General features: G+C 33.4%; 1 protein-coding gene across 2 annotated transcripts in view; it reads right to left on the bottom strand.

Moving 5' to 3' along the window:
• The window catches only part of tnfaip3 (tumor necrosis factor, alpha-induced protein 3), a 254770-nt gene that overhangs the window by 212020 nt on the left and 16911 nt on the right, over window positions 1-25839 (bottom strand). Inside the window, exons 4-9 of one of the 2 annotated variants that reach the window (XR_015505613.1) lie at window positions 24063-24204; window positions 21985-22155; window positions 21214-21394; window positions 18226-19058; window positions 15647-15846; window positions 14880-15454 (exon numbers count right to left, since the gene is read on the bottom strand). Coding sequence is in view for 1 of the 2 variants with exons in the window: in XM_087278905.1 (XP_087135031.1) it covers window positions 15191-15454; window positions 15647-15846; window positions 18226-19058; window positions 21214-21394; window positions 21985-22155; window positions 24063-24204 (1791 nt within the window). In the remaining variant the exon portion in view is untranslated. Of the gene's footprint in view, window positions 1-12248; window positions 15455-15646; window positions 15847-18225; window positions 19059-21213; window positions 21395-21984; window positions 22156-24062; window positions 24205-25839 lie in introns of those variants that run through there. The other variant, XM_087278905.1, reaches the window with a different exon arrangement.

Here is a 25839-nt window from a genome sequence, read left to right as displayed (position 1 = left end):
TTCCTCTGAGATTTTGCTCCATATTGTCATGATAGCATCACACAGTTGCTGCAGATTTGTCGGCTGCACATCCATGATGCCAACCTTCACCACATCCCAAAGCTGCTCTATTGGATTGAGCTCTGGTGACTGTGGAGGCCATTTGAGTACAGTGAACTCATCGTCATGTTCAGGAAACCAGTCTGAGATGATTGAGCTTTATGACATGCTGCGTTATCCTGCTGGAAGTAGCCATCAGAAGATGGAGACACTGTGCTCATAAAGGGATGGACATGGTCAGCAGCAATACTCAGGTAGGCTGTGGCGTTGATGCTCAATTGGTACTAATGGACCCAAAGAAAATCTCCCCCACACCATTACACCACCACCACCAGCCTGAACCGCTGATACAAGGCAGGATGATCCATGCTTTCATGTTGTTGTGAGCCGAGCATCCGAATGTGTCAGCAGAAATGGAGACTCATCAGAGCAGCAACGTTTCTCCAATCTTCTATTGTCCAGTTTTGAACTGCAGCAGATCGTCTTGACCATGTCTACATGCCTAAATGCATTGAGTTGCTGCCATGCTGACTAGAAATTTGCGTTACGAGGAGTATTACAGGTGTACCTAATAAAAAGGCCGGTTAGTGTATTTTTGTTTACTTAAAGTTTTAGGTGAAGTCAACTCTTCTTCAGGTTAAGTCAGAAATACTTTCCCTCCTGAGAAATTCTTTTTCAATAATTTCTCAAATGATGTTGAACAGATTCAGGAGTTGTTCACAGTGTTTCCTCTAATATTTGTTCTTCTGGAGAAAGTCTGATTTGTTTTATTTGGGCTAGAATAAAAGCAGTTTTTAATAGTTTTAGAGTCATGTTAAGCTCAATATTATTCGCCCCCTTCAGCAATATTAGTTTTGGATTGTCTCCAGAACAAACCACTGTTATACAATGACTTGCCTAATTACCCTAACTTTACCCTAATTACCCTAGTGAAGCCTCTACATGTCACTTTGAGCTGAACACTAGTGTCTTGAAGAATATCTAGTCTAATATTATGTGCTGTCATCATGGAGAAGAGAAAATAAATCAGAAGTCAATGAGTTATTAAAACTTTTATGAATCAATATTCTCTCGGTTAAACAGAAAAATGTTCAGCAGGGCAAGTAGCTGTACATTTCTCTGCCTCATCGTTGCTCCAGTTCATCAGGAAGTGATGGTTTTGTTTCTCTTTTGTTTCTCATTGGATGTAAACGCTGCAAACCCCACAACCCGACTGACTCACAGCTGGAAATAAAGCAGATTTCAAGGGACGTTCGGTGTGTGGGGAAGAGCTGACATTTCTCAGATGCGGAGGTGTGTGGTGCTGTGCTGTGGGCTGGAAGATATAGTGCACAACAACCTGCGCTTAAAATAGCACCCTATGCAAAGTGGATGAAGCTAGCTAAACATGCTTTTCCTACTTCTGAGTTTTTGTCTTGTTTCTCGTGCAAATATCTAAAAACTCTTAAATCCAGAAGCATTTTCAAGACAAGCGAAGAATATTGTCTTATTTTTTTTTTGGGAAATATTGAGTCAAAATTAAGTGTTTTTCCTCGAAACAAGCTAATTCATCTGCCAGTCTAAATCAGTATTTCAGAGAGTTTTGCTTGATTCACAAAACTCACTGAATTTGGCACATTATTTCTGAAAAAGACAATATTTATTGAACTTTTCCAGTAAATTCAGTAATTTTTTAAAGAAGTAAAAACACTTTTCTTTTTTTACAGTGTTGCTATATAATGTGCGGTCATATATAAATGTTGATTTACTACTGTGCTTATAGTGAAGTTTTTACTCATAATTCAGTGAGGAAAACTTTAAATATATTAGGGAACAAAATACAGCAGCTTTTGTGTCCTAAAATCTCCTTTTTTGAGTGCTTTTCTTTTGTTTTTGAAGTTTTAAACCCACATAAAAGAGAGTAGACAACTAAAATATATTTCTTACTAAGAGTTTCTGTCTTGTTTCTAGTCTAAATATCTGAAAACCCTTTTCTATACAAGGAAAACCTATTGTCTTGTTTTTATGAATATTGCATTAAAATTAAGTGAGTTTTCCCTCAAAACAAGCTAAGTAACCTGCCAATGGGGTAAGAAAATAATCTAGAATCAGTATTTTAGTGTTTTTATTATTATTAATTTTTTTTTTTTTAAACAAGACAACATTTATTTAACCTTTCCAGTAAAACCAGCCTGATTTAAGAGTTTTTTGATATTTGAACACGAAACAAGACAAAACCCTAAGTAAAAACACTATTTTACAGTGTTGCTATATAATGTGTGGTCATATATAAACATTGCTTTACTACAAGTCAAGTTTTTACACACATTCCACATTAGGAGAACTTTAAATATGTAAGGGAGCTCATTACAGCAGCTTTTTAAAAATCAAATCAAATTTTTGAGTGTTTTTCTTCTGTTTTTGAAGGTTTAAAAGCACATAAAAGAGAGTACACAGCAGAAATGCTTTTCTTACACAGAGTTTTTGTCTTGTTTTTAGTCCAAATATCTGAAAACTCTTAAATCAAGAAGCATTTTCTACACAAGCAAAACATATTGTCATATATATTATAAATAATGAGTTAAAAATAAGTATGTTTTTCCTCAAAACAAGCTAAATAATCTGCCAATGGTGTAAGACAGTAATCTAGAATCAATATTTTAGTGTTTTGCTTGTTTTAAGGGAAAAACCCACTGAATTTGGCACATTATTTCTAAAAACAGACAATATTTATTTAACCTTTCCAGAAAATGCAGCCTGATTTTAGAGTTTTTCAATAGTTGGACACAAAACAAGACAAAAAAGCTTCTTTTTGTTTTTGTTTTTTGCAATGTAGCTAATTAATGTGCAGTCATATATAAACGTTGCTTTACAACATTTAATTTTTACACAATTCAGAGAGGAGAACTTTAAATATGTCAGGGAACAAAATACAGCAGCTTTTGTGTCCTAAAATCTTCTTTTTGAGAGTTTTTCTTCTGTTTCTGAGGGTTTAAAACCCACATAAAAGAGAGCAGATTACTAAAATACTTTTCTTACTGAGAGTTTCTGTCTTGTTTCTAGTCCAAAACCCTTAAATCAAGACGCATTTTCTACACAAGCACACAATAGTGTTTTGTTTTCAGAAGTGATGAGTCAAAATGAAGTTTTTAGTCTTAAAAAAAGCAAATGGCGTACTGTAAGTGAAATAATCTTATGTCAAGAGACAAAAACAAGTTTATTTATAGCTTACTCCAACACCAAGGAAGATACTTTGAAAAATGCTGAAAACCTGTAACCATTGACTTCCATAGTATTTGTATGCACTACAATAGAGGTCAACATTTCAAAATAGCTTCTTTTGTGTTCAACCAGAATAAAGGTTTGAATTGGGTGTACTCTCACTTTAATAGGTGAATAAGCATTTAGCAAAGAGTTTCAATGGTTAGCACAGCAAGAAGGTCGCTGGTTCGAGTCCCAGCTGGGCCAGTTGGAGTTTCTGTGAGGAGTTTGCATGCTTGAAAGTGTTCGAGTGTAATGGAGCCTTTTCACAAGCTTGTCATGACGTGTTTAAAGCTGATGCATATTCCTTTAAAGCTTTTAATAGTTGGATAAAAATGTATGAACATTTATGTGTATTTCTGTAGGTATAAAAATCACCTTTGTATCAAAAAAATGAATTTCGGCTTGTGTGACGTGTGTGTAATGCAGTGTGTATGATGGCAGGACAGTAAATCTGACTTTATTCTCTCTTCTGGCTGCCGTTATCACTCTCACACTGTTGTTTTGCTCCTTCTGAAAGTCTCGATAACACCATCCTGCAGTTTATCTCTCATTATTTCAGCTAATAGGATTGTAAGCGCATGATTTGTTGCGCTCTCTCATTCTCTGCACTCTAAGTTTATCAACTATGATGCTACTAAGAAACCTGGAGATGTGAAAGAGTCCATAGGTGAGTGATAAAGAAACTGAAGAGAGTAAGTTTAAGATTAAGAAAAGGAAAACAAAAGCAAAGCCGGGCGACTCTGGCGAAGGTGGTGTTTTCAGATGGAATGAAGTGGGAATTCCAGCTCTGAGTGTGTGTGTGAGTGTGTGTGTGTGTGTGTGTGTGTGTGTGTGTGTGTGTGTGTGTGTGTGTGTGTGTGTGTTTGCTGGATCTCTGAGTCATATATGTACAACAGGAAAACAAAATGTTCCGGTTATGCCTCTGTGCATTCCAGAAAACATTCCTGAAACCCTGTGTGTTTCTGAAATTCAGCTCAATTCAAGTGTATTTGTTTACACCACTAAAAGGCTTTTCCTTTGTAGGGCTCTATTTTGACTATCCATGCGCAAAGCGCAGGGCGCAAACGCTTTCAGGGCTTGTCAGAATCCACTTTTGCTATTTTAAGGACGGGAAAATCCGCTTTGCGCCGTGGCACATGGTCTAAAAGGGTTGAGCTTATTCTCTTAATGAGTTATAGGTGTGTTTTGAGAATAAACCAATCAGAGTCTCATCTCCCATTCCCTTTAAGAGCCAGTTGCATCGCGCCATGGTGCAGTTGCTATTTACATGATGTAAAGCAAGTGGAGGTGGAAAAACTGAGCATTTCACCAGCAAGAAAACAGTTAAACAGAGCATCTACACCGCGAGAATGAGAGATAAGGCCTCTCATAATCTACTTTCACTTTCGCTCTTGGATAGGGAAACCTTTATGCACAGACATCAATTAGTCTATAAATAATTATTTTCGTTTTTTAAGCACAAATATTCGTTTCAAAACTATTTCTAAATTCAGTTCTAATCTCCAGCAAACGAATAAATGAACAATAATAATGAAGTGTGCTCAAAAACACTTATACACTCTATAAAAGAGTTATATCCTAAAACACATGCTGAGCCCCATATGGTCTAAAACCTGACAGGTGGACAAATCTAAGCTTGTGTTTAATAAAACAAATATAAATATGGATATAATAAATAATACTGCTAATAATAATAACATTATACAGAAGCAAATTGAATGAACTGAAAAAGCCTCCCGAGATGAAGAAGGCATGAAGGCAGTGGTTTTTCATATTTATGTAGGCTAGAAAAGAATACGTTTTGTAATATTTTAGTCCTTTATATTTATATTCTATATCTATTCTTATTATATCCTATATATATCCTTAATATTGTAATCCTTTATATTTATAATCTATATATATCCTTAATATTGTAATCCTTTATATTTATAATCTATATATATATATATTAAATATTTTAATCCTTTATATTTATATTCTATATATATCCTTAATATTTTAACCCTTTATATTTATATTCTATATATATCCTTAATATTTTAATCATTTATATTTATATTCTATATATATCCTTACTATTTTAATCCTTTATATTTATAATCTATATATATCTTAAATATTTTAATCCTTTATATTTATAATCTATATATATCCTTAATATTGTAATCATTTATATTTATATTCTATATATATCCTTAATATTTTAATCATTTATATTTATATTCTATATATATCCTTAATATTTTAATCATTTATATTTATATTCTATATATATCCTTAATATTTTAATCATTTATATTTATATTCTATATATATCCTTAATATTTTAATTCTTTATATTTATAATCTATATATATCCTTAATATTGTAATCCTTTATATTTATAATCTATATATATATATATTAAATATTTTAATCCTTTATATTTATATTCTATATATATCCTTAATATTTTAACCCTTTATATTTATATTCTATATATATCCTTAATATTTTAATCATTTATATTTATATTCTATATATATCCTTACTATTTTAATCCTTTATATTTATAATCTATATATATCTTAAATATTTTAATCCTTTATATTTATAATCTATATATATCCTTAATATTGTAATCATTTATATTTATATTCTATATATATCCTTAATATTTTAATCATTTATATTTATATTCTATATATATCCTTAATATTTTAATCATTTATATTTATATTCTATATATATCCTTAATATTTTAATCATTTATATTTATATTCTATATATATCCTTAATATTTTAATTCTTTTTCACATGTAAAGATATTTGCAGATTGCAGATTTGCAGATCTTGTTTTTCGATTTGTGATAAGATTATTTTGTTTACCCCATTGGCAGATTATTTTGCTTGATTTAAGGAAAAACTCACTTCATTTTGACATATTATTTCTTAAAACAAGACAATATGTTTTGCTTGTCTAGAAAATGCCTCTTGATTTAAGAACTTTTAGATATTTGGACTGGAAACAAGACAACAAATCTACGTAAAACAAGCATTTTTTAGCAGTGTTGCTTTAAGGGAAAATGTACTTAAATTATTTCTTAAGGCATCACCATATGTTTTGCTTGTCTAGAAAATGCTTCATAGTCTAAGAATTAGTCAATATATGGAGTGTTTGGATTTTTTGGAGGGTTTGGATTTTTGTTGTGTGAAAGACTACTATTTCTTTTAGGTAAATCCGACTATAAATTTCAATGTGATCAAAAAGTTTTTATGTTTTTTCTAGTGAATGTTCAGCTTTATGAATCACTGCAGTATTGAGTATTTACTCTGAGTGTCGGCTAAAATAAAAGTACAAAACTATCACTGTATTTTCTCCAAACTCTTGTGGTTTGGCTTTTTTTTGTCAGTCAGACGTTACTGCTTAACTCGTGACCAAGCAGGAAAACTGTAATAACCCTAATCATCATAATAATAATCACGTTTCAGTTCCTGAAAGTAAACAGAGATGCTGCTAAATAGCCGTAAAATGATTCACTGGCTCGTGATCTAACAGGGGAAACACTGTGTGCTGTTTTACACCGCTCAATAAATCAACATTTACTCACTATTTACTCTCTCCCTCGAGTGCTTACAAACTTTTATGAGTTTCTGTTGAACACAGAAGCAGATATTTTGAATAATGCTGGAAACCGGTAACCATTGATTTCCATAGAGGAAAAACAAATGGAAGTCAATGGTTACTAGTTTTCAGCATTCTTCAACATGTCTTCTTTTGTGTTTAACAGAATCTCATAAAGGTTTGAAACAAGTAAATGATGACAGATGGGTGAACTACAAAATACAAAAATAATTCATTCAGAAATATAAATAATGTCATCGTTTACTTACATTTGGATCCTACTATGGATGTCAATGGCTGTTTAACCACAACACTCTTGAGAATGTCTTGTTTTTGAGTTCAACAGAATAAAGAAATTCATTAAAAACTATTGTTTTGATAAATAAGATAATAATTCTTTTGAATAAATAATTATTTGAATAATAATTATTTATTGTTTTTATTTTAATAAAATAAAATAAAAAAACATAATTGACTCATTATTTTTTATAAATGAGACAAGATTTATTAAGATAAATAAATAAATAAAACTGTAATAAAACTTAACAATACAAATAAAACAAATATATTAAATAAAAGATCAAATACAAAATCCTCATTTGAACTTATTATTTTTGAAAATAAAACATAAAAAATAAAAAAAAATTAAAATTGTGTAGCTTGACACAAAAAATGAATAAAGACAAAAACAAAGCAAAAAAGTTTGACACTCAAAAACAAACCCATAAAAAATAAATTAATAATAATAATAATAATAATAATAACATTAAGAATAAAATAAAGAAAATAAAGACTCAATATTTCTGAAAGCAAGACAATATTTGTTGCTTGTCTAGAAAATGCATTTTTGCAACATAATTGACACACAATAAATAAATAAATGTAATAATAATAATAATAATAAATAATAGTAAATTACAATAAAAATAATATTAAATAAAATGTCTAATAAAAAAATCCAAATTTTAATTTAGTTTTACTTGTCTAAAAATGCATTTTGATTTTAAGAATTGTTTAGCTTAATTTACTAAAATAAAAAAAAATATTAATACAAGCAAAACCCATAATAATAATTATAATAATAATAATAATAATAATGAAATTAATAATACTAATAAATAATTAATAAATAATAAAACAGTTTTAGTATTAAAAGTATTAATTCATACTAAAATAAAAAAAACATTTTTTATTCATTTGATCATTCAAAACAATATCTAAAAGGCAATATTTTTTATGTGTCCAGAATATGCTTCTTGATTTAAGAACTTTGAGATATTTGGACAAGAAACGAGACAAAAACTCAAAGTTTAAAAATGAAAATAATAACAATAATAATAATAATAATAATAATAATAATAATAATAGATTTGTAGTGTTATGAGACGTATTTGAAGCAGCACAGACACAGACACAGAAAAGGACCCAAAAAGTCGTGTACATTTTTCTAATAAAAATAATTTATTCCAGGACCACATATAAATAATTCTCGAAACACATTACAGATAATATTTGCTGTGAATAAATACCAAACAAACCAAAAAACAAGGCTTTTTTTCATACGATATTCTATATGAAAGGTTGCACAAAACCTCTAATCGCGTCATCTATATTCCTCTATAGGTCTAGAACTGGAATGTCACTATGTACTGTACGTCAGGAGTACCGTTCCTAATTCCAGAGCAGCTTATTATTATTAATATTATTAAGTATTGTGCAAGTTTGTATTGATCTGAACTGACGGAACAGATCCAGTAGTTGAAGAGTAGACTCGTTTGATTTCATTTAAGACCCAAAACAAAGCACATTTCTGACGTGAATCTAATTGTTAAGAAGCGAAATGTTGGATTTCAGAGATGGGAACATTTATTTCTTTATAAATGATGCTAACTCTAGCTTTTTTCACGTCAGTGCAGGTATTATTTTAGGAATATTATATTCAGATAGAGAAAATAATGTCAGTTCAAGCATACTAAATGTATGCAAAGAATAGGCTGAGGCATTGTGTGTTTAAAGAAGAGTAGTGCAACCCAAAGAATGTGGCTGAACGGGGACTTTCATACATGTATATTATACAGTGCTCAGGATAAATGAGGACACCTCCTTTTGAAAGTTAGTATTTGTATACTTTCTCAGTGGATATAGACTAGGACTGCACGATATATGGTTTGAGCATCGATATCGCAATGTGCACGAAATTCCAGTCATGATATCAATAGTTTGTCTTTGCAAAGTCTCTCTATAATGTAGTGGAAGTTGATCATTTGCATGTTTTCAGACCTGTGATTTAATTATTAAGCATGTCAAGAGAGCTTAAAATATTATTTATCTTCAATTATTTAGATGCCAAGGACTATACAGTGGTATTTGGCATTAAACTATTGAATTCCTGTGTCTGAATATGAATTCTCTGAAAATCAGAAAAGTGCTGAATTACTTGTGTGCTCATTTACTTGTGTATTTATCTATGCTTGTAGTTTGATTTTGCAAAATGTATTGCAGAAAGACAAAATATTGTGCAGGCCTAATATACACAGTGTTGTATATATTATTAATATTTTATTGCATATAATAGTAATAAATATTATTTTAAAAAAATTTGTTAATTTAAATAAATATAAATATTTTTAAATAATAAATAAAATAAAAATGTATATAATTAAATTATTAAATTAACAATTTTTTATTAAAAAAATAGTTTAAATATTTAATAAGTTATTGTATTTAAATAAAAAAATTATACTATTAATAAATTATTTTTTAAACATTTAATATTAATTTAAATAAATGTAAATGACTAAATAAATAAAATGAATAATATTTTTTATTTAAATAATTTAAATATTCATTAAATTATTTTATTTAAATAAAAAAATATTATTAATTCATTATTATTTAAACATTTAATATTAATTTAAATAAATATAAATGTTTTTAAAAATCAGATGAATCAATAAAATTAATAAATACAATTTTTATTTAAATAATAATTTTAATATTTTATTTAATTATTTTATTTTATATTTATTATATTCATTAAAATAAAAGTTTTTGACTGTATTGAATCTCAGTGAATATAGACAATATTGTTTACTGGATTTAAATGAAATTGTTGTTATTATTAATGATGTATTTATTAATTAATTATTATTTAATGAAACAGTTATATGCATTAAATTACAAATTCTAAATTAAATCGATTTTTTTTGTTGTTTCTCTTTTAAGATGTTTCTCTTGATTTTTCCTGATTATTAATCATGTTGCTTTATATTTTAAAGTAAAATGTAATAATTTTATTAAATAATTTAATAATTTTCCCAACGTTATTATGGGTGATTAATTTTTTATGTTTGATTAGTTCTTCGGTACTGATTAATCTAATGTATATGCACAATGATATTACAGTAAATCATCCTGCAGATTAAATATGAATGATATAAATGCTAAATATGATCAGTAAGGGGTGTGTTTTCATTTACGCTGAGCACTGTATATGACAGTGTTTGCGTTTTGACAGCAACTTCAGCTTTTTGCTGTAAATTATTTCTTTTTTTTTTTACATTCCCTTCAGCTTTAATCTCATCTGCTCAACACATCCGGGAAGGTGTCAAGTATTAGTTTTCATTGCACTTAAGGAGTTTTTCAGCCACAAAAATAAAAATGAACATATCCATTCAGTAGAACAGACCGTTAGTCGCATGAAGATCAGCAAAGGCAAGCAGAAGTCAAAAATACTTTCAAGAGCAAAGAAGGACTTTGTGTGGGGGGAAATAAGTCATCAATGGTAAACAAATGCAAAATAAATGCCTTTTTACTTCGGGTTTGTGTCTCGATTCTAGTCTAAATATCTAAAACATCTTAAATCAAGAAGCATTTTCTGGACAAGTCATAAATGTTGTCTTGTTTTAAGAAATAATCAAAATTAAGTGCGTTTTCATTTAAACGAGCTAAATAATCTTGTTTACACGTTGAGAATATTATTACACTGACGCCCCACTGGCAGATCATAATATTTAATCTTAATATTTACTTATACTCTGTGTAAAAATATCTGGTAATGAACAATATTTTGTGTTTTGCATTTATTTGAGGTTGTGAATTGCATTATGGGATGTTGATCTCTGTTCTGTCGACCTCTGATGTTAAAAATTAAAAACAAAGTGACTTTTAGTGACATTTTAGTCGCTTGAAATAATACACTCACCGGCCACTTTATTAGGTACACCTGTCTAACTTCTGGTTAACACAAATTTCTAATCAGCCAATCACTTTGCAGCAGCTCAGTGCATTTAAGCATGGTCAAGACGATCTGCTGCAGTTCAAAGTGAGCATCTGAATAGGGAAGAAAGGGGATTTAAGTGACTTTGAACATGGCATAGGTGTTGCTGCCAGACGGGCTGTTCTGAGTATTTCAGAAACTGCTGATCTACAGGGATTTTCACGCACAACCATCTCTAAGGTTTATAGAGAATGGTTTTGCATCATGGATGTGCAGCCGACAAATCTGCAGCAACTGCGTGAACCAAAAATCTCTGAGAAGTATTTCCAGTAGCTTGTTGAATCTATAACATGAAGGATTAAGGCAGTTCTGAAAGCAACCTAACCTGTACTAGTAAGGTGTACCTAATAAAGTGGCCGGTGAGTGTATAATTTATAAGAAATAGCTAATATAGAGAGAAATAAATCTGTAAAATACCAGAAAATGTGCTGGAAGTTTATTACAAGGTGTTTGTAGCATGATATACAACACCAAACCCAGACAATATAGCACTTTACATTATAAAAAGTCAATAATATTTAGTAATTGAGGAATGTTTAATAAATTCTAAAGACAAGCCATGATTTTTGGTATGGTAATTATCAAAAGTGGGATTTTGAGAGTGCAAAAACTGAATCTGTTCCTGTAGGTTTTAGTATTTTGGGCTAGAGATCTCGTAAACATGCTTGCTTTGGACAGGTTGAGTATATCAATAATGATAAATCTGAGATATTTGATCAAACATGGGGGCAGATATTAAAACACCTTAATGCACTGGAAGAAATGCACGATTCAACCAATAACATAGTAATTAAAGCTTGAGAGTAATTGATATTCACCATTCATAATCTCTAATGTGTTGTAATAATGTGCCCAAACTTGACATTATAGTCAGGATAATACATTTTTCAGGTAATATAAGAACAATGTTAGTTTAAAATGACTTTTATTTATGCATTACGTGATCAGCCAAATTATATTTTGCTTTCATGTGCATTTGTCCATCTGTTGTTCTGTCATAGGTTGGTATTTTTATGTATATTTATTATTTTATTGTGTTGTTTTTCTATATTTTTGTTGTAGTTAATAATGCAAAAAGCACAAAAACAAAAGTTTTATTTAAAAAAATGTCAATAAAAGTCACTTTTTTTAGCTTTTCAGGGTTAAAGGTAGTTGCATGACAGATTAAAATCCCATAATGCAATTCAAAAGCAGAAATAAAGATGAAAACGGCTAACTTACTAATGTTTTTCACTAGAAACAAAACAACATGAACTGCTTGTCTTGAAGATGCTTCTTGATTTAAGAATTGTTAGATATTTAGACTAAAAACAGGACAAACGCTCAGTATTTCAGCATTTGTTTGCAGTGTTGTGAAAGGCAACAGATCCGCGCTGCTGTCAGACATCAGATGACGCAGCAGGAATGAAATGGAGCTCTGCTTAGCGAACTCTCATTGGCACTTAACCTACATTTTATGAAGAAAACGATCAAACGCTGTCCTTCGGTGGTCTCCGCATACCCTGTACGTCTCGTTCACTGCTAAAAATGCTTGTCTTATTTAGATTCTGTGTCTTGTTTCTAGTGCAAATATCTAAAAGCTATTAAATCAAGACGTTTTTCTGGACAAGCAAACAAATGTTGTGTTGTTTTCAGAAATAATGAGTCAAAAATCAAGCAAGTTTTTCTTTAAAACAAGCTAAATAATCAGCAAATAGGTTATTGTAAGTAAATTAATCAAAGGAAAAACTGTTTTTTTCCCCTTTATGATCATTTGATGATTTTCTTTATGATTATTTTGCTTGATTTAAGGAAAAACTCACTTCATTTTGACGCATTATTTCTGAAAACAAGACCGTATTTATTGCTTGTCTGGAAAATGCTTCTTGATTTAAGAGTTTGTAGATATTTGGACTAGAAACAAGACCAACACTCAAAGCATTTTGATGCAGTGTTCCTGTACTTTCTAAAAGGCCTGGAGGTTTTCTGCAGTCCACAGTGGCGATGTTTTCCAATACATTAACTTTGGCAAATTTTGTTGAGAATCAAAAAATCCAGTAACTCCATATCCACGCTCACCTCTCAGTTTTACACTATTTACCCTGTTCAATATAAACCACAGACATCACACTGCAGACAATGCTTATCTTAATTAGAGTTTTTGTCTCATTTTGAGTCCAAATTGACCCATATTTAAGGTGCTTTTCTGGATTTTTTTTTGTTTTCAGGAATAATGAGTAAAAATTAAGTGAGTGTTTTAGTTAAAACAAGCTTAATAATCTGCTAGTAGGGTAATTAAATGAATCTAAAGATAAACAGAAGATTATTTTGCTTGTGTAAAGGAAAAACTGACTTAATTTAATCTCATTTTTAAGTTTAAATCAAGTAAAAATGAATGTTTTGGGGCAAGCAAAATATGTTTGTGTATTTATATTATTATTATTTATATTATATTATTGTGTATTTACTTATTATTGATGAATAGGATGAGTAAAATAATTTGCCAGTTCGGTAAGTAAAATAATCTAAAAGAGTGGTTTATTTTGCTGACCCCACTAAATTGCTTGTTTTAAGGGAAAAACTCACTTAATTAAGTCTCGCTTTGAGTCTGAAGTATCTATAAGTTCTTAAATGAAGTGAAAATTTATGTTTTGGGCATGCAAAATATGTTTTGTATTTATATTAATACTTAATATTATATTAATATCTCTATGAATAGGATAAGCAAAATAATTAGCCAGCTGGGTAAGTAGAATAATCTAATAACACAAGTTTATTTTGCGGACCCCACCGAAAGTTCTTAATTCAAGTGAAATTACTGTTTTGTGGTTAACAAAATATGCTTTTTTAAATATTAATACTTTACATTATATCAATATCTATGGTAAGAAAATATTTAGCCAGTTTAGTAAGTAAAATAATAAGTTCATTTAGCTTGTTTTAAGGTAAAACTCACTTAATTTAGTCTCATTTTGAGTCTAAAATATAAAGAAATTCTGAAACCAGGTGAAAATAAATACTTAATATTATTATATATCAATATTTGATATTTCAGGAAAATAATCTTCCAGTGGGGCAAGTTAAATAATCTAAAAAACAGTTTAATTGAGCTAATCTTGCTTAATTTTGACCCAAGAGAGAAATAAAATCAATAAATTACAATAGTTTTGACACAATTGTTAATTGTGAACTATAAAATTCTCTTTGATTGAAAAATCTTTAAACATGTGGACTAGAAATAAGACAAAATCTCTAAGCAAGTAATCTTTAAAAATAAGATTATTTCACTAAGCCCATTAGCAGCTGGTTTTAAGTGGAAAAACTCACTTAATTTTGACTCATTATTTCTGAATACAAATATAAATATTTTTATTTTATTTTATTTTATTTTATTTTTCGTTCTAGTTTTAGGTAGAGTTGAAGTCAAAATGATTCCTCCTCCTGTGAATTTTTATCTGTTTTTCCAATATTTCCCAAATGATGTTGAACAGATTCAGGGATTTTTCACAGTATGTCCTCTTTTTCTTCTGGAGAAAGTCTGATTTTCTTTATTTCAGCTAGAATAAAAAAAAATTTAATTGTTTTAAACTTGACTTGCCTAATTACCCTGACTTTACCCAAATTACCCCAGTGAAGCCTTTAAATGTGACTTTAAGCTGAATACTAGTGTCTTGAAGAATATCTAGTCTAATATTATGTGCTGTCATCATGGCAAAGAGAAAAGAAATCAGCTATTAGACATTGTGTTATGTTTACAAACAGAAATTGGGGAAAATATATAAAGGGGGGGTGTAATAATTTAACTGTATTCCGACTAGCAATGAGACAAAACCTCTAAATAAGAAAAGCATATGTCTGCAGTGTATTTACACGTGATACTTCACTTACAGAGGTATTATTCGCCAATTCTACAGCACCACCGGGCTCTTTTAGGCCCTGCCCAAGATAGATAGCAGATTCTGGGCACCAAATAAAATAAAAGTGTAAAAGTGTTCGCCAGCATAAACCGGGCCCTTTAGTAGCCTTGATCCTCCGTAGCGTCGTCAGCCCCTGTAGATCTGCTTGAAGTGGTCGCACTCGTTGCAGTAGCCTTGTTTCTCCTGGTTGGCGTAGTGGTCGCAGCCTTGAGTTTTGCAGCGCTGTTTGCTTTTCTCTTTGGGAGCCTGAGCGCGCCGACCCTCACGCTGACCACGGCTCAGGCAGTCCGGACAGAGATCTGTGCAGCCTGGAGACAGGTTTTTACAGCCGCTGCGCCGACACTGAGCCTGGGTCAGCACTGGAGGAGGAGGACGAGCTTTCGATGCACGCTGGGAAAAACAACGACAGGAATGGTGAGCAGGAGGAGTCTGTTAGATAAGCACCCTCCTCAAACCCTTATACCACATCTGTCTGAATGAAACGCCCACTTTGCTACATCAAATCAGCTCGCGGTAGAAAAAACAAGCCACGCCCACTGTTATCTTGTTTGGTGTGAACCTTTATATAAGCAGGAGGTTTACCGTGACGAGTGGTGGGGACTGAGAGCCTCTGCTAGCAGCTTGGTTGAGTCTGGCGCTCTGTTCCTTCACGAAGCACTTGTTGCAGTATCCCTCCAGCATGGCCTTCCCCTCGGCCCCGCAGCCTGGGCCCCGGCACCGCGGACAGTTCTGGAAGCCCGCCTCAGACGTGTGCCTGGGCTGCACGATAGCTGGAGTCGCCTCTGCGCACACAAACACACACACAAGTTATATATTTGCTTATTTGTTGAACTTTACAATGTCTATTAGAGGTGTGATGATCAATCCAATCCAGAAATCATTCTGATTTTTACCACAGATGGCGCTCTAGACTAGTTTATAACAGTAGATGGCGCTCTAGACTAGTTTATAACAGTAGATGGCGCACTAGTCTAGTTTATAACAGCAGACGGCGCTCTAGACTAGTTTATAACAGTAGATGGCGCTCTTGGCTAGTTTATAACAGTAGATGGCGCTCTTGGCTAGTTTATAACAGTAGATGGCGCTCTAGACTAGTTTATAACAGTAGATGGCGCTCTAGACTAGTTTATAACAGTAGATAGCGCTCTAGACTAGTTTATAACAGTAGATGGCGCTCTAGACTAGTTTATAACAGTAGATGGCGCTCTAGACTAGTTTATAACAGCAGATGGCGCTCTAGGCTAGTTTAAAACAGTAGATGGCGCTCTTGGCTAGTTTATGACAGTAGATGGCGCTCTAGACTAGTTTATAACAGTAGATGGCACTCTAGGCTAGTTTATAATGGTAGATGGCGCTCTAGACTAGTTCATAACAGTAGATGGCGCTCTAGACTAGTTTATAACAGTAGATGGCGCTCTAGGCTAGTTTTAACAGTAGATGGCGCTCTAGACTAGTTTATAACAGTAGATGGCACTCTAGGCTAGTTTTAACAGTAGATGGCGCTCTAGACTAGTTTATAACAGTGGATGGCGCTCTAGGCTAGTTTTAACAGCAGACGGCGCTCTAGGCTAGTTTTTAGCTATAAACGACACTAGGCTAGTTTTTAGCCACAGATGACGCTCTAGGCTAGTTTTAACAGCAGACGGCGCTCTGGGCTAGTTTTTAGAAATAGACAACACTCTAGGCTAGTTTTAACAGCAGATGGCGCTCTAAGCTAGTCTAAAAATGACGTTCCAGGTTACGTACCTTCACGTAACGTACTTTGTATAAGCATTATATGATTTCGTTATTTTTTTGCTATCAATAAGGGTATCAAATATAAATATTTTTTCAAGGTATGGTATCAAAGTTGGAAATTCGGCTATTGTGAAAACACAAATAGGAGTATATAGCGTAAACACTCACAGTGATTAGTCTGGTCGTCTAGATAACCTATTGTAAATTGGGAATTAGTGTTGTCAAATATATCGGTATATCCATACAATCTTGCTTTTAGCTAGTATTGGTACTGGCTTTGCTCTCTTGCACTCTCCCTTCTCACAAGAATAATTATTAATAATAATTTTAAGATTTTAACCCTTTTGCTATATTGTGTAAACACTCAGAGGGCTTGGTCTGGTAATCTAGTGAGCATATAATAATACAATTAATAATAATAATATTATTAATAATAATAATAATAATAACAATAATAATAATAATAACAATAATAATAATAATAATAATAATTTATGTATTATTATTATTATTATAACTATTATTATCATATTAAGATTTCAACACTGTTTTTAGTCAGAAAATAAGATGAGATTGCACTAATTTAGTTGTAATTTATTGCCTTTTGGACTTAAGAACTGCTGGTGTGCTTGCACAAGCATTATAGGGTTTAGTTGTATAATTAGTTTTCCTTGTTTCTTTATTTTGCATACTTTTTGCAGAATTTGATAAAAAATGGTATTGAAAATCAATATTTTGAAAGGTATCGAAGTTGTAAATTCCACTACTGTGACAACACAGGCAAATATATCGCGTAAAACACTCTTGGTTTAGTAGTCTAGATAGCATATCGTGCTAGCATGACATGTCATATTTCTGCAGTCTAAAAAAACACTTCGGTGAACACTCAACTTAAAGAGTAGAATTAGTGTTGTCACAAATATTAGCGTATAGATATTTTTCAAGGTATCGTGACGCGGTTGAATTCCAGTTTTGTGACAACACTAATGGTAATATATAGCATAAACACTCACAGTGATTGGTCTGGTGTTCTAGATAGCATATCATGCTAGCATAATGTGTCATATTTCTGCAGTGCAAAGAAAAACACTTCGGTGGACACTCAGCTTAAAGAGTAGCTATGGGAATCAGTGTTGTCATGAATATTGGTATTTTTCAAGGTATCGTATTAAAGTTGTAAATTCCACTATCGTGACAATATTACGTAAAACACTGCCTGTGATTGGTCTAGTAGTCTAGATACCATATCGTGCTAGCATATCGAGTCATATTTCTGCAGTGCAAAAAAACACTTCGGTGGACACTCAACTTAAAGAGTAGCTATGAGAATTAGTGTCACGAATATTGGCATATCGATATTTTTCAAGGTATCGTATCGAAGTTGTAAATTCCACTATCATGACAATATTACGTAAAACACTCACGGTGATTGGTCTGGTAGTCTAGATAGCATATGGTGCAGAATCCCAGCTTCTCCTGTGTCCCGAAGAACTGGCATCCAGAGCGTTTGCACTGTCTGGCTGCGGGCGTCTGCCAGGTCTGCCCACTGCGTTCTGCCCACACCGAACCCTCCGTCCTGGGCTCCTGCTGCTGCTGTTGCTGCTGCTGGGTGTCCTCCCGCTCAGAAACAGCCGTCCTCTGCATGCACGGTGGGCAGAGGCCATTAAATATCCTAAACACCTCCTGCCGGCACATCACGCATTTTTCTGTGTCCCGTTCTCTTTCCCGACCGCCCGACGCCCACCAGCCGTGAGACGGTCCCGCCGTTCGGTTTTGCCTCGCAGTAAAACAGCGTTCGCATAAACCATCGTGCTCCACACTGAGCGTAAATAAGCAGCCGGGAGTTTTACACTTCATAGCATGAGTTTCACTATATAGGCTTAAACTTGGAGCTGTAGGGGGCGCTGACCTCGGACTAGGCAGGATGGAGCGCTCCATTTTCCCGCGACTTTCAGTATCTGAGGATGAGGTTTGATTTATTGTAGAAATGGCCTCAGGTTTGCGTCCCGCCTGCCTCTTTTCGAAGCACTCGTGACAGTGTGGTTGCGTGTCCACAGAGACGTAGAAAGTGCATCTCGGCGTGGCGCAGCGGATCTCGATTAAGGAGAGCTGAGAGACGGAGAACGGTGGCGGACGCTGGGACTGCGGGGCCCAGAGAGAGTCCTTGTCCTCCTGCCAGCGCTTGTACTCGTGGTTCACCAGCTGCAGGTAATCCTCCATCAGGTTCATATCCTCAGGTAGATTCCCTTCATCCAGTCTGGAGGAAAAAGCATTCGAGATTTTAAAAAGGCAAACGTGCTGCTAGATTTTAGGTTTAGTGGTGTTAATCATGATTAATTGGATTTAAACGGTGCAAATAAAGAGTTTTTTACTTTTTGTTTTGAGACAGGGTTCCCACACTTTCATGAACGGCAGATTCAAAGACTTTTAAAAGAACCAATATTTTTAAATCAAGCCCCTTTGTAATTCATACCCCAGTATATTTAGTGCCATGAAAGTCCTTACTGGCGAGGCAGTGGCGCAGTAGGTAGAGCTGTCGCCTCACAGCAAGAAGGTCACTGGGTCGAACCTCGGCTCAGTTGGCGTTTCTGTGTGGAGTTTGCATGTTCTCCCTGCCTTCGCGTGGGTTTCCTCCGGGTGCTCTGGTTTCCCCCACAGTCCAAAGACATGCGGTACAGGTGAACTGGGTAGGCTAAATTGTCTGTAGTGTATGAGTGTGTGTGTGGATGTTTCCCAGAGATGGGTTGCGGCTGGTAGGGCATCCGCTGTGTAAAAACTTGCTGGATAAGTTGGCGGTTCATTCCGCTGTGGCGACTCCGGATTAATAAAGGGACTAAGCCGACAAGAAAATGAATGAATGAATGAAAGTCCTTACTGTACTTAACATTTCACTCGCACTTAATATTTAGTTAAAAATTAAGAGTCATTTTCAAAAATTGACCTTTTAAAAAAAAAATCATGTTCAAAGAACTTTAATGAATTTTTTTTTATTCAATATTGGGCATAAATAAATGCGGTTTCTGAAATATTGATTATAAAAAGTGCATTATTTGTCTGTATTTTTTACTAAATTTCAGTTTAAGACTTTTAAGAATTTCTCAGATCTTTAGTTCCATTTTTAACAACTGAGTACAATTGTTGAACTAAAACTATAAACAAATTCATTCATTCGTTTTCTTTTTGGCTTAGTCCCTTTATTAATCAGGGGTCACCACAGTGGAATGAACCGCCAACTTATCCAGCATATGTTTTACGCAGCGGATGCCATTTCAGCAGCAACCCAACACTAGGAAACACCCATATACTCTTACATTCACACTCATACACTACGGCCAGTTTAGTTGATCAGTTCCCCTATAGCGCATGTGTTTGGACTGTGGGATAAACCGGAGCACCCGGAGGAAACCCACGGCAACACGGAGAAAACATGCAAACTCCACACAGAAATGCCAACTAAAACCCACTAAAAAAATCCACTAAGAATTCAAGATCTTTCAAGAAGCGTGGGAAGAGTTGTTGAGAGTTTTTGTCTCGTTTCTACTTCAAATATCTTATAATCGTCAAATCAAGAAGCATTTTCTAGAAAAGCAACAATTTTTGGTCTTATTTTTAGAAACAAATATAAAAAAAACAAGTATTTCAGTGAAACAAGCCAAATAATCTGGCAGTGATGTAAGCAAAAATAAACTTGCCACCAGAAGATTGTTCAGCTTGCTTTAAGGAAAAACTCACTTAATTTTTATTTGTTTTCACTTCAATGCTTCTTCATTTCAAATTTTGTAGATATTTGGACTAGAAACAAAACAATAACTCGAAGTAAGAAAATCCTTGTTTGCAATAAAATAAAAGGTTGCTGTAGATGCAATATACATTTGAAAGCTAAATTTTTAGGCCCTCCTTTTATTATTATTTATATAATATTATTTATAAATATGAATAATATTTAACTAGTTATTTTGTAAGTTACTAGTATTCAGCTTAAAGTACAATTTAAAGACTTAACTAAGTTAATTAGCTTAATTAGGCAAGTCATTAGACAACAGTGGCTTGTTCTGTAGACAATCAGAAAAAAAGATTCTTAAGGGGGCTAAAATTATTGACAATTTTTACTAATATATATATATATTTTTTTTTTCAGATAAACTAAATCAAACTTTCTCCAGAAGAAAAATATTGCCCATTTCAATATGGTAATTCAAAGGCAATTCAATCATAAATTAAATTTGGGACCATTGTTTTTGTTTACACCCCTCGAAACGGTCTATAATAAGAAACAGCATGAAAAATGTCTGTGCCATGTTAAATATCACTTGAGAAATATTTCACAACTAATTAAAACTTCACAGGGGGTGAATAATTTGGATTTCAACTGTATATGTGGGTGTTTTCTAGTTTAACCAGCAGGCTCATACCTGGCCGCTGTGATGATCTGTGTGGGATCGTAGCCCAAGCCGATGACCGGGATCTCGATGAGCATCAGGAAGTCTTTCAGCAGCTTCTCCTTCTGTTGCTGCTCCTTTTCTGTCAGAAAGTGAACTCGAAGCTCCTCGAAGCCTCCCCGTCCCGGGTTTATCAGCGGCACCGCACGGATCTCTGAACGGGACACAAACATCCAATTCTCAAACACATGAAGATAACTTATGTGTGAAAATGTCCACTAGTTTGAAAAGGTTAACAACAAATTAAACAGCAATTAGCAACAGAAACATTCAGGTATTTGGTATTATTTTACATTAATAGCGGATTCAGTAGGGGTGGTGCGGTGGTTCAGTGGTTAAAATGGTTGCCCAAGAGCAAGAAGCTCGCTGGTTTGAGCTCCAACTGGGCCAGTTGCCATTTCTGTGTGGAGTTTGCATGTTCTCCCCGTGTTGGTGTGGGTTTCCCCCACAGTCCAAACACATGCGCTATAGGGGAATTGATGAACTGTAGTGCATGTGTGAATGAGTATGTATGGGTGTTTCCCAGTACTAGGTTACATCTGAAAGGGCATCCCATGCGTAAAGCATATGCTGGAATAGTTGGCTGTTCATTCCGCTGTGGTGACCCTTGATGAATAAGGGACTAAGCTGAAGGAAAATGAATGAATGAAACTGATTCGGTTTGCTTGTTGTATATCATCCCAGTAAGGAAAGTGAATGGAAAATGCGTGCAATGTACGATATGAGATGTAGAGCATACTGTACCTGGGCCGCTGTCTTTGATTGTGATCAGGGGTGCAAAATGCTGCGAGTCGTAGCCGAGCACTATGGGATATTTGTAGCATTCACCTGGAGGCCAATGCAAAGGCAGGTATATTCCCCCAACATTGAGGGGGGAAAAGGAGGAACCAGACTTCATACTTCGGAGTACTTGATCTGTTGAGAAAAAAAAAACAAGCATATATTATAGTCAAGGCGCAGTGTGGCGCAAGGTGCGGCGCAATAGTTGTTTGCTAGTTTCAGCTTGGCGCAAGAGTGGTTTTGAGGCGTTGCGCTACGCTGTTTAAATAGCAAATGCATTAGCGCTCATATGTGCGCCCATAGGCGTTCTGGTGTAAAAAGGAAGGCGTTCTGAGGCGCACCACTGGCGCGTTGCTATTTTGAGAAACTAAAATAGATTTTTCATTAGACCAAAACAAACCCGGTCTAAACTCCAGCACAGAGTTGCACCTCGCTTACACACTGCTTAATACACACAAGAGAGAAATAGGCAAATATCTTTACATATGAAAACATTTAAATATTAAAGATATATATAGGATATAATAAGAATAGATATAGGATATAAATATAAAGGATTAAAATATTACAAAACATATTATTTTCTAGCCGACATAAATATGAAAAACCACTGCTTTTATGTCTTCTTCATCTCGGGAGGCTTTTTCAGTTCATTCATAACAATTTGCTTTTGTATAATGTTATTATTATTAGCAGTATTATTTATTATATCCATATTTATATTTGTGTTATTAAAAACAAGCTTAGATTTGTCCACCTGTCAGGTTTTAGACCATATGGGGCTCAGCATGTGTTTTAGGATATAACTCAGGTTTTTGAGCACACTTTGTTATTATTGTTCATTTATTAATTTGCTGGAGATTAGAACTGAATTAAGAAATAGTTTTGAAACGAATATTTGCGCTTAACAAACGCAATTAATTATTTATAGACTAATTGATGTCTGTGTGTAAAGGTTTCCCTATCCAAGAGCGAAAGTGAAAGTGATCCATTATCTCTCATTCTCACACAGTAGATGCTCTGTTTAACAGTTTTCTGTTAACTGTTTGCTTGTGAAATGCTCAGTTTTTTCCACTTAGATTTACTTTGCGTCCTGTAAATAGCGAATGCGCTCTTGGCGTGACGCAGCTGGCTCTTAAAGGGAATGGGAGATGAGACTCTGATTGGTTTATTCTCTAAACACACCTATAACTCATTAAGAAAATAAACTCAACCCTTTTAGATTATGCGCCACGACTCAAAGCGGATTTTCCCGTCCTTAAATTAGCAAAAACGCATCCTGACACACCCTGAAAGCGTTTGCGCCCTGCGTTTTGCACTCTGCACATGAACCGTCAAAATAGAGCCCCTAGTGTTTGTGTCTTGTTTCTTGTCTAAATATCTAAAACGTCCTGAATCAACTAGACAAGCAAAAAATATTGTCTTGTTTTCAGAAATAATGAGTCAAAAATAAGCAAGTTCTTCCTTAAAAAGTCCAAATTATTCGCTCTCCTGTGAATTTCTTTTACAAATATTTACCAAATGATGTTGAGCAGATTCAGGAATTTTTCACAGTGTTTCCTCTAATATTTGTTCTTCTGGAGAAAGTCTGATTTGTTTTATTTGGGCTGGAATAAAGCAGTTCTTAATTGTTTTAAAGCCATGTTAAGGTCAATATTATTCACCCCTTCAGCAATATTAGTGTTGGATTGTCTCCAGAAAAAACCACTGATATACAATGACTAATTACCCTAACTTTACCCTAATTACCCCAGTGAAGCCTTTAAATGTCACATTAAACTGAACACTAGTGTCTTGAAGAATATCTAGTCTAATATTATGTGCTGTCATCATGGCAAAGAGAAAAGAAATCAGCTATTAGATGAGTTATTAAAACTATTGTGATTAGAAATGTGTTGAAGAGAAAAACCTCTGTTAAACAGAAATTGGGCAATAATATTCAGCGGTTGATTAATTCTGACTGTATTTGGACTAGAAGTAAGAAGAACATTTCTGCAGTGTACATATCAGTGTTGTTCTGTTGCGTTGAACACATACTGTACCTGCAATGACGATAATCGGCCTCCGCAGAATATTTGAAAGCACAAAGATGTGAATATCCTCTAAAGAGTCGAACTGCAGGCCGTTACTGCTGGACACGGGAGATGCCATATCTACAATCTTAACCCATTCCTCCTCCCAGTTCTGAGAAACACACACATCACACACACACTTATGCACGAGCACTACAATCCTTGTAGAAAGAAAAAAGAAAAAATCTCAAACAGGTTTGGAACAAATGGAGAGTGAGTGAAGGATGGGAGTCACTTCTGGCTGAGCTGGCCCTTTAAGAAGTTTCACAACCATCATTTCACTTAATCAGACTCGCATTCCTCTTTTAAAGCTGCACTGAAACTCCAGTCTGAATGCACACACATGTTTTCCTATATCATTAACAAAGTCTTCACTCTTTTCCTCATTTATAAATAAAATGGATGTTTATCTAGAAATACAGTATGATCTTTAATATGACCCTGAACACTGTTTGGATTGTTCTTAAGATGGACTTTTATTCACTGCATTGACGTATGCAGTTTTCATGCGTCAAACACAACTATGCAAAACAGCCTTTTATTTTAGCACATCTGCAGAGATCTGATCATCTAGCTGTGGTGTTTCTGTTTTACATACAACTGACGAATATTGAGCACATCCTCCACTACTGTATTATAAAATGACCCGATGTTAACGTTTGGCATGGATTTCATAGAAAACCGCCTATAGGCTCATCGAGTTTTTCTTGCCTCACATGTTTACAGTTTTTGTCTTGTTTCTGGGGCAAATATTGAAATATTTTTAAATCTAGAAGCATTAGACATGTAAAAAAAAATATGAGAAGCAATGAAAACTAAGTGAGTTTTTCCTGAAATCAAGCTAAAATGCGTAATTAAACAAAGCTAAATCAAGATTATCTTGCTCGCCCCATTGGCAGATTGTTTCACTTCTTTTAAGGAAAAACATAATTTTGACTCAAAATATATTTGATGGTTTCTGCAGGTTTGACAGAGTTAAATCTAAGACTTTTAAAGACATTTTTAAGACCATTATGAATAAAATTTTAGACTCTAATTAAAATGCCAAAGGCTGAGGAATTTTTCAAATGGCCCAGATGGGAAAGATTTTTATTTGACCAATCAAAAAATATATATTTTAATTTAACACATTTAATAATGCATTATTACATTAATAATAAACAATTGAAATATTTTCTTAGCTACATATTTTAAATATTGTGTAAACACAAGCATGCTTTACTTGTATCTATACACTTTTTTCCCCAACATAAAAAAATGAACAAATGTTTTTAAAGTTTTAAAAAGTATAATAAACTAAATCACACTGATGCACAACAGTCGGTGTCCTCAGCAGAAAATACTTTAAAACAAATGTTATTGTAAGGAAAATAATTAAATAAAATAGAGTTAAAAATGACCTTTTTAAATAAAAAAAGTTTTGATATATTGAGATGATTGCTGGTAACTGATTTGGTAGGAATACATGAACAAAGGAAAATTAAGATCTGTTTAAAAAGATTTAGGACCACAACACAATATTTCAGTAAATGTAAGACTTTATAAGGCCTACACTGCGAAAAATACTTTTCTTACTTAGAGTTTTTGTCTTGTTTCTAGTCCAAATATCTACAAATTCTTAAATCAAGAAGCATTTTCTAGACAAGCAAAACATATTGTCTTGTTTAAAGAAATAATCTGTCAAAATGAAGTGAGTTTTTCCTTACATCAAGCTAAATAATCTGCCAACGGGGTAAGCAAAATAATC

Source organism: Danio rerio, chromosome 13 (genome assembly GCF_052040795.2).
Source record: "Danio rerio strain M-AB ecotype USA chromosome 13, GRCz13ab, whole genome shotgun sequence".
NCBI classification, from domain to species: domain Eukaryota; kingdom Metazoa; phylum Chordata; class Actinopteri; order Cypriniformes; family Danionidae; genus Danio; species Danio rerio.
The sequence above is the reverse complement of the archived record's forward strand: the minus strand, read 5'-3'. Positions and strand labels throughout refer to the sequence as shown.